This window comes from Oncorhynchus keta, chromosome 7 (assembly GCF_023373465.1).
Source record: "Oncorhynchus keta strain PuntledgeMale-10-30-2019 chromosome 7, Oket_V2, whole genome shotgun sequence".
NCBI lineage: Eukaryota > Metazoa > Chordata > Actinopteri > Salmoniformes > Salmonidae > Oncorhynchus > Oncorhynchus keta.
In genome coordinates this window covers 41,795,118-41,808,153 of record NC_068427.1, presented here as the reverse complement: position 1 = coordinate 41,808,153, position 13,036 = coordinate 41,795,118, and the positions used below count along the sequence as shown (strand labels likewise).

Sequence of the window (13,036 nt, the reverse complement as noted above, 5' to 3'; positions counted from 1 at the left end):
CGGAAACCAGATTGCACAGCGGAGAAGGTACGGTGGGATTCGAGATGGTCAGTGACCTGTTTGTTGACTTGGCTTTCAAAGACCTTAGATAGGCAGGGCAGGATGGATATAGGTCTATAGCAGTTTGGGTCCAGGGTGTCTCCCCCTTTGAAGAGGGGGATGACTGCGGCAGCTTTCAATCCTTGGGGATCTCAGACGATATGAAAGAGAGGTTGAACAGGCTGGTAATAGGGGTTGCGACAATGGCGGCAGATAGTTTCAGAAATAGCGGGTCCAGATTATCAAGCCCAGCTGATTTGTACGGGTCCAGGTTTTGCAGCTCTTTCAGAACATCTGCTATCTGGATTTGGGTAAAGGAGAACCTGGAGAGGCTTGGGTGAGGAACTACGGGGGGCGGAGCTGTTGGCCGAGGTTGGAGTAGCCAGGCGGAAGGCATGGCCAGCCGTTGAGAAGTGCTTATTGAAGTTTTCGATAATCATGGATTTATCGGTGGAGACCGTGTTTCCTAGCCTCAGTGCAGTGGGCAGCTGGGAGGAGGTGCTCTTGTTCTCCATGGACTTCACAGTGTCCCAGAACTTTTTGGAGTTGGAGTTACAGGATGCAAACTTCTGCCTGAAGAAGCTGGCCTTAGCTTTCCTGACTGACTGCGTGTATTGGTTCCTGACTTCCCTGAACAGTTGCATATCACGGGGCTATTCGATGCTATTGCAGTCCGCCACAGGATGTTTTTGTGCTGGTCGAGGGCAGTCAGGTCTGGAGTGAACCAAGGGCTGTATCTGTTCTTGGTTCTGCATTTTTTGAACGGAGCATGCTTATCTAAAATGGTGAGGAAGTTACTTTTAAAGAATGACCAGGCATCCTCAACTGACGGGATGAGGTCAATGTCCTTCCAGGATACACGGGCCAGGTCGATTAGAAAGGCCTGCTCACAGAAGTGTTTTAGGGAGCGTTTGACAGTGATGAGGGGTGGTCGTTTGACTGCGGCTCCGTGGCGGATACAGGCGATGAGGCAGTGATCGCTGAGATCCTGGTTGAAGACAGCGGAGGTATATTTGGAGGGCCAGTTGGTCAGGATGACGTCTATGAGGGTGCCCTTGTATACCGGGGCCTACAACTCCTCTTTCTATTCTGGTTAGAGACAGTTTGCTCTCTTCTGTGAAGGGAGTAGTCCACAGCGTTGTACGAGATCTTCAGTTTCTTGGCAATTTCTCACATGGAATAGCCTTCATTTCTCAGAACAAGAATAGACTGACAAGTTTCAGAAGAAAGTCCTTTTTTATCCATTTTGAGGCTGTAATCGAACCCACAAATGCTGATGCTCCAGATACTCAACTAGTCTAAAGAAGGACAGTTTTATTGCTTCTTTAATCAGGTCAACAGTTTTCCACTGTGCTAACATAATTGTTTTCTAATGATCAATTAGCCTTTTAAAATTATAGACTTGGATTAGCTAACATAATGTGCCATTAGAACACAGGAGTGATGGTTGGTGATAATGGGCCTCTGTACGTCTATGTAGATATTCCATAAAAAAATTGCTGTTTCCAGCTATAATAATAATTTACAACATTAACAATGTCTACACTGTATTTCTGATCAATTTGACGTTATTTTAATGGACAAAAATGTAGCTTTTCTTTCAAAAACAAGGACATTTCTAAGTGACCTGTGCTTTGCATTTCCTATCAATTGATCAGCATTACGGGGTGTTTGTAGCCCCTCTACACTGACGTAGCAAATAGCTTAATTACCTGATTACCATTCAAGTAAAGTTTAGGATGCGTAAACCAAATTGCTAAGTGTGTTGGAGTACTTGATTAAGTTGGGAATAATGATAAAACACTGCCATCTAGTGGCCTTCAACAGTCTTTATTTACAGTTGATTTGTACACTGAACAAAAATATCAACACAACATGGAAAGTGCTCGTCTCACGTTTCATGAGCTGAAATAAAAGATCCCAAAAATTGTCCATAAGCACAAAAATACTATTTTGCACAAATTTGTTTACATCTGTGTTAGTGAGCATTTCTCATTTGCCAAGATAATCCATCCACCTGACAGGAGTGGCATATCAAGAAGCTGATTAAGCAGCATGATCATTACACGTGCAATAAAAGGCTACTCTAAAATGTGCAGTTTTGTCACACAACATAATGCCACAGATGTCTCAGGTTTTGAGCATGCAATTGGAATGCTGACTGCAGGAATGTCCACCGGAGTTGTTGTCAAAGAATTGAAAGCTAATTTATATACCATAAGCAGCCTCCAATGTCGTTTTAGAGAATTCGGCAGTGCGTCCAACCGGACTCGCAACCGCAGACCACGTGTAACCACATCAGCCCAGGACCTCCACATCTGGCTTCTTCACCTGCAGGATTGTCTGAGACCAGACAGCTGATGAAACTGAGGACTATTTCTGTCTGTAATAAAGCCCTTTTGTGGAGAAAAATGCATTTTGATTGGCTGGGCCTTGCTCCACAGTGGGCCCACCAATGGCTGCACCCCTGACCAGTCATGTGAAATCCATAGATTAGTGCACAATGAATGTATTTCAATTGACTGATTTCCTTATATGCACTGTTAACTCAGTAAAATCTTTGAAATTGTTGCATGTTGCGTTGATATTTTTGCTCAGCACAGATTATGTCACCTGCGCTGTTATCAATATTTTAATGGTGCGTATTCAGGCCTATATTTAAGCACTGTAGTCAGAAAGCATACAGGAGTTCAATAAAACAAAACAATGTGATATGCATTAAATGCATTTTATGGGGTGAAATTAAGTAGGTGGGTTACTCGTATACCACGATCAATGGGATTATCCATACAGTAAATTCATGATTCATGTCATGATGACCGATTTAAAAACCCATGATTTGAAGTTTGAGCAAAAAACACCTTTAATCATACCACAAAGACACCTGACACAGAGAAATAGACATAGTATCTCTAGATGAAAACAACTACTGTGCATTATCATTTGTCCCCTTCTAATAGAGTTTGACTATATAACTATAAAGATCCTCCTAAACAATATTATTCTAAACTTAAGGCACTGCACAAGGCATTATCATGCACGTTTTAAGGCCTTGTTAAACTTTGTCAGTATACAAAGTTGACATGACTAATTTCCCAAGACTTACTGATCAGTTTTGGCATAATATAGTGCTGCATGTCAGTGGGGTATAGATTATGGTAAATGCGGATGAATACATCATCACTAAGGATCATTCATGTGGTACCAACTAAGTACTGAGAAAAATGAGCATAGATGTATCGTAAGAGGATGGCCGTTTGTTAATGTTAAGCCTCCATCTCAGCCATGTCTTCAGTGAAGAAGGCCTTGACCTCGTTGCCCCCGGAGACATACTTGATGCACTCCACCTCCCCTCCATAGTTACTGGGCTTCTGGAAGTGAATCTCCAGGTGATCCTGCAGGTCCTCCTCATCCTGGAAGTCTGTAATCCCGCACAGGAGGATGGTGCGCGTCGGAGTGCCGCAGAACGTCTGCAACAAAGGTTCAAGTAAAACACTCTCAGTTGATATGCATGTGTCAGTCAACTCTACACATCTGAAACAAGACAGCAGAAAAACGTTGGTAAAGAAACATGCTGTTCATTTGTGAACACATATGTTAGCAGTCTGTCACAAGAGTAACATACAGGCACATGTCAAAGTTCTGCTCCAGTAGAGACTAGAGCTGGGTGATATGGATGTACTATTCTGATAGTTATCAGATCAACTCTGATAACTATAAATAGAATGATATGTTTATAACAATGAACTACAGTTTGTGTTTAGTTATCCTTTAAAAACTCAGCAAAAAAAGAAACGTCCCTTTTTCAGGACTCTGTCTTTCAAAGATAATTCATAAAAATCCAAATAACTTCACAGATCTTCATTGTAAAGGGTTTAAACACTGTTTCCCATGCTTGTTAATGAACCATAAACAATTAATGAACATGCACCTGTGGAACGGTCGTTAAGACACTAACAGCTTACAGACGGTAGGCAATTAAGGTCACAGTTATGAAAACTTAGGACACTAAAGAGGCCTTTCTACTGACTCTGAAAAACACCAAAAGAGGATCCCCAGGGTCCCTGCTCATCTGTGTGAACCTGCCTTAAGCATGCTGCAAGAAGGCATGAGGACTGCAGAAGTGGCCAGGGCAATGAATTGCAATGCCCGTACTGTGAGACACCTAAGAAAGCGCTACAGGGAGACAGGACGGACAGCTGATCGTCCTCGTAGTGGCAGACCACGTGTAACAACACCTGCACAGGATCGGTACATCCGAACATCACACCTGCGGAACAGGTACAGGATGGCAACAACAATCGCCCGAGTTACACCAGGAATGCACAATCCCTCCATCAGTGCTCAGACTGTCTGCAATAGGCTGAGAGAAGCTGGACTGAGGGCTTGTAGGCCTGTTGTAAGGCAGGTCCTCACCAGACATCACCGGCAACGACGTCGCCTATGGGCACGAACCGACCGTAGCTAGACCAGACAGGACTGGCTAAAAGTGCTCTTCTCTGACGAGTCACGTTTTTTTCACACCAGGGATGATGGTCGGATTTGCATTTATCGTTGAAGGAATGAGCGTTACACTAAGGCCTGTACTCTGGAGCGGGATCGATTTGGAGGTGGAGGGTCCTTCATGGTCTGGGGCGGTGTGTCACAGCATCATCGGACTGAGCTTGCTGTCATTGCAGCAATCTCAATGCTGTGTTACAGGGAAGACATCCTCCTCCCTCATGTGGTACCCTTCCTGCAGGCTCATCCTGACATGACGCTCCAGAATGACAATGCCACCAGCCATACTGCTCGTTCTGTGCATGACTTCCTGCAAGACAGGAATGTCAGTGTTCTGCCATGGCCAGCGAAGAGCCCGGATCTCAAGCCCATTGAGCACGTCTGGGACCTGTTGGATCAGAGGGTGAGGGCTAGGGCCATTCCCCCAAGAAATGTCCGGGAACTTGGAGGTGCCTTGTTGGAAGAGTGGTGTAACATCTCACAGTAAGAACTGGCATATCTGGTGCAGTCCATGAGGAGGAGATGAACTGCAGTACTTAATGCAGCTGTTGGCTACACTCTTTGTTCAGGGACACATTATTCAATTTCTGTTAGTCACATGTCTGTAGAACTTGTTCAGTTTATGTCTCAGTTGTTGAATCTTGTTATGTTCATACAAATATTTACACATGTTAAGTTTGCTGAAAATAAACAGTTGACAGTGAGAGGAGTTGACAGTGAGAGGAGTTGACAGTGAGAGGAGTTGACAGTGAGAGGAGTTGACAGTGAGAGGAGTTGACAGTGAGAGGACGTTTCTTTTCTTGCTGAGTTTACTACTACTACTAGTTTGTCCCATTTAACAATCACCCATATTAGAAAACTTATTGCATTTCAAACTTCACATCTCTCTAGTATAGGCTCGAGAAATGTGTTGATCATTTTGGATTATCGTCCCAGCTCTAGTAGAAACTAAATAACCTAATACAGCAAGCTGTGGCTCCTGACTTGGAAAACACAAAATACTTGAAACAGTCACGGCAAAGTCCAGACACCTTTGATCCGATTGGGAAGTCACAACAGGGCAATGCTTAGGAACTGTATGTAAACAAATGACAGAGAAAAAGATGAGTGACTGTTTTAATCTCACCTGAAACTTCTTCAGCTTGTACATGTAAACAAGGTCAACTTTCACATTCACCTCACGGTCCATATCCACAATGTACTTCCTTTTCAGGGCCAGCCTCTCTGCAACTAGAAAAGTAGACACAAGTATTTAAAATATGAACTCTTCTATGATTAAACATATTGAATACGGCACTTTCCAATAAAACAAATCATGTTCTGACACTGGCGCACGCACACACACACACACACACACACACACACACACACACACACACACACACACACAAGATGTACTGTACCTCCAGAGTTGAGGAAGGTGATTTGTCCTTTCCCAGTGTGCTTGTCATAGTCCACCCTCTGCACCTCTCCTCCCCCTCGACTGGGCTTGGAGAAGCTGATCTCCAGACGGTCTCTCATTCGTTCCTCTGACAGGGTGAACGGGACATTGGAGAAGCTGAGTGTCTTTGTGGAGACATCAAGGTGTAGCTGCACAGCAACATAACTTGGTTACAGGTGTGTCACCTGGGCAATAGCACAGCAGTGAATCATCAACAATATCAACAAGTCATTATAGACACCATTGTATCAATTGAATGGTGTAGTTTTCTTGAAAGAATCCCTAATTCCTTACTCAAAGTTGATTGGAACACACGTTTACACTCTGCAGTAAATAGGATGACTCTATTCTAGAAAACAGACTCAATAGTAAACTAAATCATTATCGTCTGGAGGCGGTTATCTTTAACGTCTTCAAAGTACTTAATTTAATTTGACACATTCATTGTGTGAAATGGTGTACCTCAAACTTGACAAAGGGGTCCAGTGTAAGGCTTTTGGGCTTCACATGCACCTTGTCTTTATCACAGGACACAGTACACTTGGCCATCTTCAGGATCTGGGCAGCCACTGAGAGAGAGGGAAGGATAATCCCAATATAACACATTCAACATAATGCCTCACGTTCAACATAATGCCTCACATTCAACATAATGCCTCACGTTCAACATAATGCCTCACGTTCAACATAATGCCTCACGTTCAACATAATGCCTCACGTTCAACATAATGCCTCACGTTCAACATAATGCCTCACGTTCAACATAATGCCTCACGTTCAACATAATGCCTCACGTTCAACATAATGCCTCACGTTCAACATAATGCCTCACGTTCAACATAATGCCTCACGTTCAACATAATGCCTCACGTTCAACATAATGCCTCACGTTCAACATAATGCCTCACGTTCAACATAATGCCTCACGTTCAACATAATGCCTCACGTTCAACATAATGCCTCACGTTCAACATAATGCCTCACGTTCAACATAATGCCTCACGTTCAACATAATGCCTCACGTTCAACATAATGCCTCACGTTCAACATAATGCCTCACGTTCAACATAATGCCTCACGTTCAACATAATGCCTCACGTTCAACATAATGCCTCACGTTCAACATAATGCCTCACGTTCAACATAATGCCTCACATTCAACATAATGCCTCACATTCAACATAATGCCTCACATTCAACATAATGCCTCACATTCAACATAATGCCTCACATTCAACATAATGCCTCACATTCAACATAATGCCTCACATTCAACATAATGCCTCACATTCAACATAATGCCTCACATTCAACATAATGCCTCACATTCAACATAATGCCTCACATTACATTTACATTTACATTTAAGTCATTTAGCAGACGCTCTTATCCAGAGCGACTTACAAATTAGTGCATACACCTTATGACAACCAGTGGAACAGCCACTTGCATCTAAATCTTGTTGGGGGAGAAAGGGGGTGAGAAGGATTACTTACCCTTACTTACCCTATCCTAGGTATTCCTTGAAGAGGTGGGGTTTCAGGTGTCTCCGGAAGGTGGTGATTGACTCCGCTGTCCTGGCGTCGTGAGGGAGTTTGTTCCACCATTGGGGGCCAGAGCAGCGAACAGTTTTGACTGGGCTGAGCGGGAACTGTACTTCCTCAGTGGTAGGGAGGCGAGCAGGCCAGAGGTGGATGAACGCAGTGCCCTTGTTTGGGTGTAGGGCCTGATCAGAGCCTGGAGGTACTGAGGTGCCGTTCCCCCTCACAGCTCCGTAGGCGAGCACCATGGTCTTGTAGCGGATGCGAGCTTCAACTGGAAGCCAGTGGAGAGAGCGGAGGAGCGGGGTGACGTGAGAGAACTTGGGAAGGTTGAACACCAGACGGGCTGCGGCGTTCTGGATGAGTTGTAGGGGTTTAATGGCACAGGCAGGGAGCCCAGCCAACAGCGAGTTGCAGTAATCAAGACGGGAGATGACAAGTGCCTGGATTAGGACCTGCGCCGCTTCCTGTGTGAGGCAGGGTCGTACTCTGCGGATGTTGTAGAGCATGAACCTACAGGAACGGGACACCGCCTTGATGTTAGTTGAGAACGTCAGGGTGTTGTCCAGGATCACGCCAAGGTTCTTAGCGCTCTGGGAGGAGGACACAATGGAGTTGTCAACCGTGATGGCGAGATCATGGAACGGGCAGTCCTTCCCCGGGAGGAAGAGGAGCTCCGTCTTGCTGAGGTTCAGCTTGAGGTGGTGATCCGTCATCCACACTGATATGTCTGCCAGACATGCAGAGATGCGATTCGCCACCTGGTCATCAGAAGGGGGAAAGGAGAAGATTAATTGTGTGTCGTCTGCATAGCAATGATAGGAGAGACCATGTGAGGTTATGACAGAGCCAAGTGACTTGGTGTATAGCGAGAATAAGAGAGGGCCTAGAACAGAGCCCTGGGGACACCAGTGGTGAGAGCGCGTGGTGAGGAGACAGATTCTCGCCACGCCACCTGGTAGGAGCGACCTGTCAGGTAGGACGCAATCCAAGCGTGGGCCGCGCCGGAGATGCCCAACTCGGAGAGGGTGGAGAGGAGGATCTGATGGTTCACAGTATCGAAGGCAGCCGATAGGTCTAGAAGGATGAGAGCAGAGGAGAGAGAGTTAGCTTTAGCAGTGCGGAGCGCCTCCGTGATACAGAGAAGAGCAGTCTCAGTTGAATGACTAGTCTTGAAACCTGACTGATTTGGATCAAGAAGGTCATTCTGAGAGAGATAGCGGTAGAGCTGGCCAAGGACGGCACGCTCAAGAGTTTTGGAGAGAAAAGAGAGAAGGGATACTGGTCTGTAGTTGTTGACATCGGAGGGATCGAGTGTAGGTTTTTTCAGAAGGGGGTGCAACTCTCGCTCTCTTGAAGACGGGAGGGACGTAGCCAGCGGTCAGGGATGAGTTGATGAGCGAGGTAAGGTAAGGGAGAAGGTCTCCGGAAATGGTCTGGAGAAGAGAGGAGGGGATAGGGTCAAGCGGGCAGGTTGTTGGGCGGCCGGCCGTCACAAGACGCGAGATTTCATCTGGAGAGAGAGGGGAGAAAGAGGTCAGAGCATAGGGTAGGGCAGTGTGAGCAGAACCAGCGGTGTCGTTTGACTTAGCAAACGAGGATCGGATGTCATCGACCTTCTTTTCAAAATGGTTGACGAAGTCATCTGCAGAGAGGGAGGAGGGAGGGGGGAGGATTCAGGAGGGAGGAGAAGGTGGCAAAGAGCTTCCTAGGGTTAGAGGCAGATGCTTGGAATTTAGAATGGTAGAAAGTGGCTTTAGCAGCAGAGACAGAGGAGGAAAATGTAGAGAGGAGGGAGTGAAAGGATGCCAGGTCCGCAGGGAGGCGAGTTTTCCTCCATTTCCGCTCGGCTGCCCGGAGCCCTGTTCTGTGAGCTCGCAATGAGTCGTCGAGCCACGGAGCGGGAGGGGAGGACCGAGCCGGCCTGGAGGATAGGGGACATAGGGAGTCAAAGGATGCAGTAAGGGAGGAGAGGAGGGTTGAGGAGGCAGAATCAGGAGATAGGTTGGAGAAAGTTTGAGCAGAGGGAAGAGAAGATAGGATGGAAGAGGAGAGAGTAGCGGGGGAGAGAGAGCGAAGATTGGGACGGCGCGATACCATCCGAGTAGGGGCAGTGTGGGAAGTGTTGGATGAGAGCGAGAGGGAAAAGGATACAAGGTAGTGGTCGGAGACTTGGAGGGGAGTTGCAATGAGGTTAGTGGAAGAACAGCATCTAGTAAAGATGAGGTCAAGCGTATTGCCTGCCTTGTGAGTAGGGGAGGGTGAGAGGGTGAGGTCAAAAGAGGAGAGGAGTGGAAAGAAGGAGGCAGAGAGGAATGAGTCAAAGGTAGACGTGGGGAGGTTAAAGTCGCCCAGAACTGTGAGAGGTGAGCCGTCCTCAGGAAAGGAGCTTATCAAGGCATCAAGCTCATTGATGAACTCTCCGAGGGAACCTGGAGGGCGATAAATGATAAGGATGTTAAGCTTGAAAGGGCTGGTAACTGTGACAGCATGGAATTCAAAGGAGGCAATAGACAGATGGGTAAGGGGAGAAAGAGAGAAAGACCACTTGGGAGAGATGAGGATCCCGGTGCCACCACCCCGCTGACCAGAAGCTCTCGGGGTGTGCGAGAACACGTGGGCGGACGAGGAGAGAGCAGTAGGAGTAGCAGTGTTATCTGTGGTGATCCATGTTTCCGTCAGTGCCAAGAAGTCAAGGGACTGGAGGGAGGCATAGGCTGAGATGAACTCTGCCTTGTTGGCCGCAGATTGGCAGTTCCAGAGGCTACCAGAGACCTGGAACTCCACGTGGTCGTACGCGCTGGGACCACCAGGTTAGGGTGGTCGCGGCCACGCGGTGTGGATTGTTTGTATGGTCTGTGCAGAGAGGAGAGAACAGGGATAGACAGACACATAGTTGACAGGCTACAGAAAAGGCTACGCTAATGCAAGGAAATTGAATGACAAGCGGACTACACGTCTCGAATGTTCAGAAAGTTAAGCTTACGTAGCAAGAATCTTATTGACTAAAATGATTAAAATGATACAGTACTGCTAAAGTAGGCTAGCTGGCAGTAGCTGCGTTGTTGACACTACACTAATCAAGTCGTTCCGTTGAGTGTAATAATTCTACAGTGCTGCTATTCGGGGCTAGCTGGCTAGCTAGCAGTGTTGTTTACGTTACGTTGAGTTAAAAGAACGACAAAAAAGAACGACATAAAAGAACGACATAATGCCTCACATTCAACATAATGCCTCACATTCAACATAATGCCTCACATTCAACATAATGCCTCACATTCAACATAATGCCTCACATTCAACATAATGCCTCACATTCAACATAATGCCTCACATTCAACATAATGCCTCACATTCAACATAATTATGAGTTATGTAGATTAATGTGCACTGTCTTTATGAAGCCACAAAGATGGACATCCTGTTTCCTGTACCTTTCTCCTCCTCAAAAGTGATGAGAGCCTGCCCCCCCTTCAGGAGCACTGATGGTCTCTGGGCAATGGTGAACACCCCCTTGATGTGTTGACCGCTGTCATCGCTGTCCTCCTCCTTACAGGTGAACTTCACCTTCTTTTCAGGGATCTGGACATAGATCTGGAACCAGCAGTAGAGAGTGTGAGTGTTGTCCATGCCAGAATTGCTTTCTTTTTAGTCCTCTCAAAATATTTGAAATTCATATTTAACATCTGTTGTTACATTACCTACCTTAAACCTCTGCTGAAGTGTAGCAGACTCACTCTTCTTAGCCTGTAGCTTAGCCTGGCTTTTCTTCAGTTTCTCCATCAGATCTTTGTTACCCTTCTCGAGCATTGAGATATCATTCTGTGTAACAATACCATGCAAGTGGTTACATTTGAAAAACATATTTGATTCATCCACCACAGCCTCAATATCTATCTGAGTGACTACACAGATAAAACTACAGTAGTAAATGTAATATAAATATCCATTGAGTGAATGTTATTTTAAAAAGCGCCACGGGCAAGTAAATGACTACCTGTATCCCTTTCACAGTTTTAGAGAACTCCTCCTGACGTTGCTCCCCCTGTCGTTGAAGGACCATCACATTTTTTGAAGCCTCTTTCTTTGAATCTTCAGCGCTCAGTTTTGCCAACTGCAGCCTAGATTTTTCGTACTCTGCCTTCTCAAGTTGTTTCTGCATAATAATAGGAAATAAATATTTATGTAAAAAACATTAATCTGACAGATAAATAGCTCAACTCTGCAAATAGGCCTACCGTCAATTTATTCAGCTCTTCCTTGGCTACAGACAGTTTCTGTTCTTCATCATCGATGTTATCCATCTATTTATAAAAACATATGTCATGTATTTCGAAAAAAATAATAGTCAAAGGAAATTATCGTCCAATTGGCCTACATGATTTTACGCTACCTTTCCATTCACAAGCGGCTTGACGGCGTCAGAGTCACTCATTATCTGCGTAAAAGTCTAACAATTATTATTGCGATCATGCTACTTTTTATATGACAGATTAATTCAAGGTCAGTTGCAAGTAGACATATTAATTCGTGGTCAGTTGCAAGTAATGTTAACTTACCGAATCGGCCTGAGAAAATACGGACGGATACTGTTTCCAACAGTCAAATATCACCACGAATTGATTACCTTTTGTAACCTACTCGAGTTCCTCGAAGTCACGTGGGGACGAAATCAAAAGTGAAAGTTGCTGCAGAGAGCAACGCAATGTAATAAATAGCAAGTGATTTTCCATAATAACCGGAAACAAAATATGTGTTATACAACAGGAAATCGAAGTTGCTGAAAGAATTGACACATACAAATATGCTGCTTCAATCGAAGTAGGACAGGAAGACAACTGTCTGAACATAATGACTGAAAAAACGCTGGTATTGGAGGGTCTGCCAGACGACATAGACAAAATCAGACCCAAGTTGGATTTGCACTTCAAAAACAAAAGAAAGTCTGGAGGAGAGACATTACAAATTCAAGATTATCCTGGGGACAAGAGGAAGGCTTTGCTTGTTTACCATGAAGATGCAGGTAATTATTTCAATTTGTCTTAATACAAACTATTTTGGCCTATGAATAGACACATCCATAAAGGTATATTTAAGCAATAAGGCTCGAGGAGGTGTGGTAAATGTCCAATATACCTCGGCTAAGGGCTGCTCTTAAACACGACGCAACGCGCTGTGCTGTGGTATATTGGCCATATATCACAAACCCCCGAGTTGCCTTATTGCTATTATAAATTGGTTACCAACTTAATAAGAGCAGTAAAAAATAAATGTTTTGTCATATCCGTGGTATATGGTCTGATATACCACGGCTTTCAGCCAATCAGCATGCAGTGCTCGAACCACCCAGTTTATAATTAAGTACAAAGGTAAAATGATGAATTATTTAAATGTCCTTATATTAGGAAAACCAGATGCACCATTTTCTTATTTTTAAAATGTAGGGATAGATAGGGGCACGCTCCAACACTCAGACATAATTTACAAACGAAGCATGTGTTTAGTGAGTTCGTCA

At 45.0% G+C, this 13,036-nt stretch overlaps 2 protein-coding genes across 4 annotated transcripts in view; one reads left to right on the top strand and one right to left on the bottom strand.

The window, feature by feature from the left end:
* Positions 1–1,853: 1,853 nt before the first annotated feature.
* Positions 1,854–12,230, bottom strand: nmi (N-myc (and STAT) interactor). Of its 2 annotated transcripts, none has more exons than XM_052522930.1 (10): positions 12,081–12,230; positions 11,915–11,959; positions 11,760–11,825; positions 11,519–11,677; positions 11,227–11,343; positions 10,956–11,115; positions 6,443–6,549; positions 5,943–6,129; positions 5,666–5,769; positions 1,854–3,509 (listed from the first exon to the last, which is right to left on the bottom strand). In XM_052522930.1, exons 2-10 carry the CDS (start codon positions 11,954–11,956, stop codon positions 3,306–3,308), a joined length of 1,146 nt encoding a protein of 381 aa, XP_052378890.1. In that variant the 5' UTR covers positions 11,957–11,959; positions 12,081–12,230; the 3' UTR covers positions 1,854–3,305. The 2 variants fall into 2 exon arrangements, with proteins under 2 accessions (XP_052378890.1, XP_052378891.1); XM_052522931.1 differs by having other exon boundaries at positions 11,915–11,971; positions 12,081–12,188.
* Positions 12,225–13,036, top strand: part of parp14rs3 (poly(ADP-ribose) polymerase family member 14-related sequence 3) — a 36,562-nt gene continuing 35,750 nt past the window's right edge. For both annotated transcript variants that reach the window (XM_035774109.2, XM_035774108.2), the window contains exon 1: positions 12,225–12,544. In XM_035774109.2, the coding sequence (XP_035630002.1) occupies positions 12,373–12,544 (172 nt within the window). In that variant the 5' untranslated portion in view covers positions 12,225–12,372. The remainder of the gene's footprint in view (positions 12,545–13,036) is intronic.

Excerpts from the sequence above, each read along its gene's own strand:
- nmi (XM_052522930.1), bottom strand. The coding sequence starts at position 11,956 with ATGAGTGACTCTGACGCCGTCAAGCCGCTTGTGAATGGAAAG. Across the intron at positions 11,344-11,518 it reads AAACTGTGAAAGGGATACAG|AATGATATCTCAATGCTCGA; the intron begins GTAGTCATTTAC and ends ATTGTTACACAG. Across the intron at positions 11,116-11,226 it reads CACTTCAGCAGAGGTTTAAG|ATCTATGTCCAGATCCCTGA; the intron begins GTAGGTAATGTA and ends TGCTGGTTCCAG.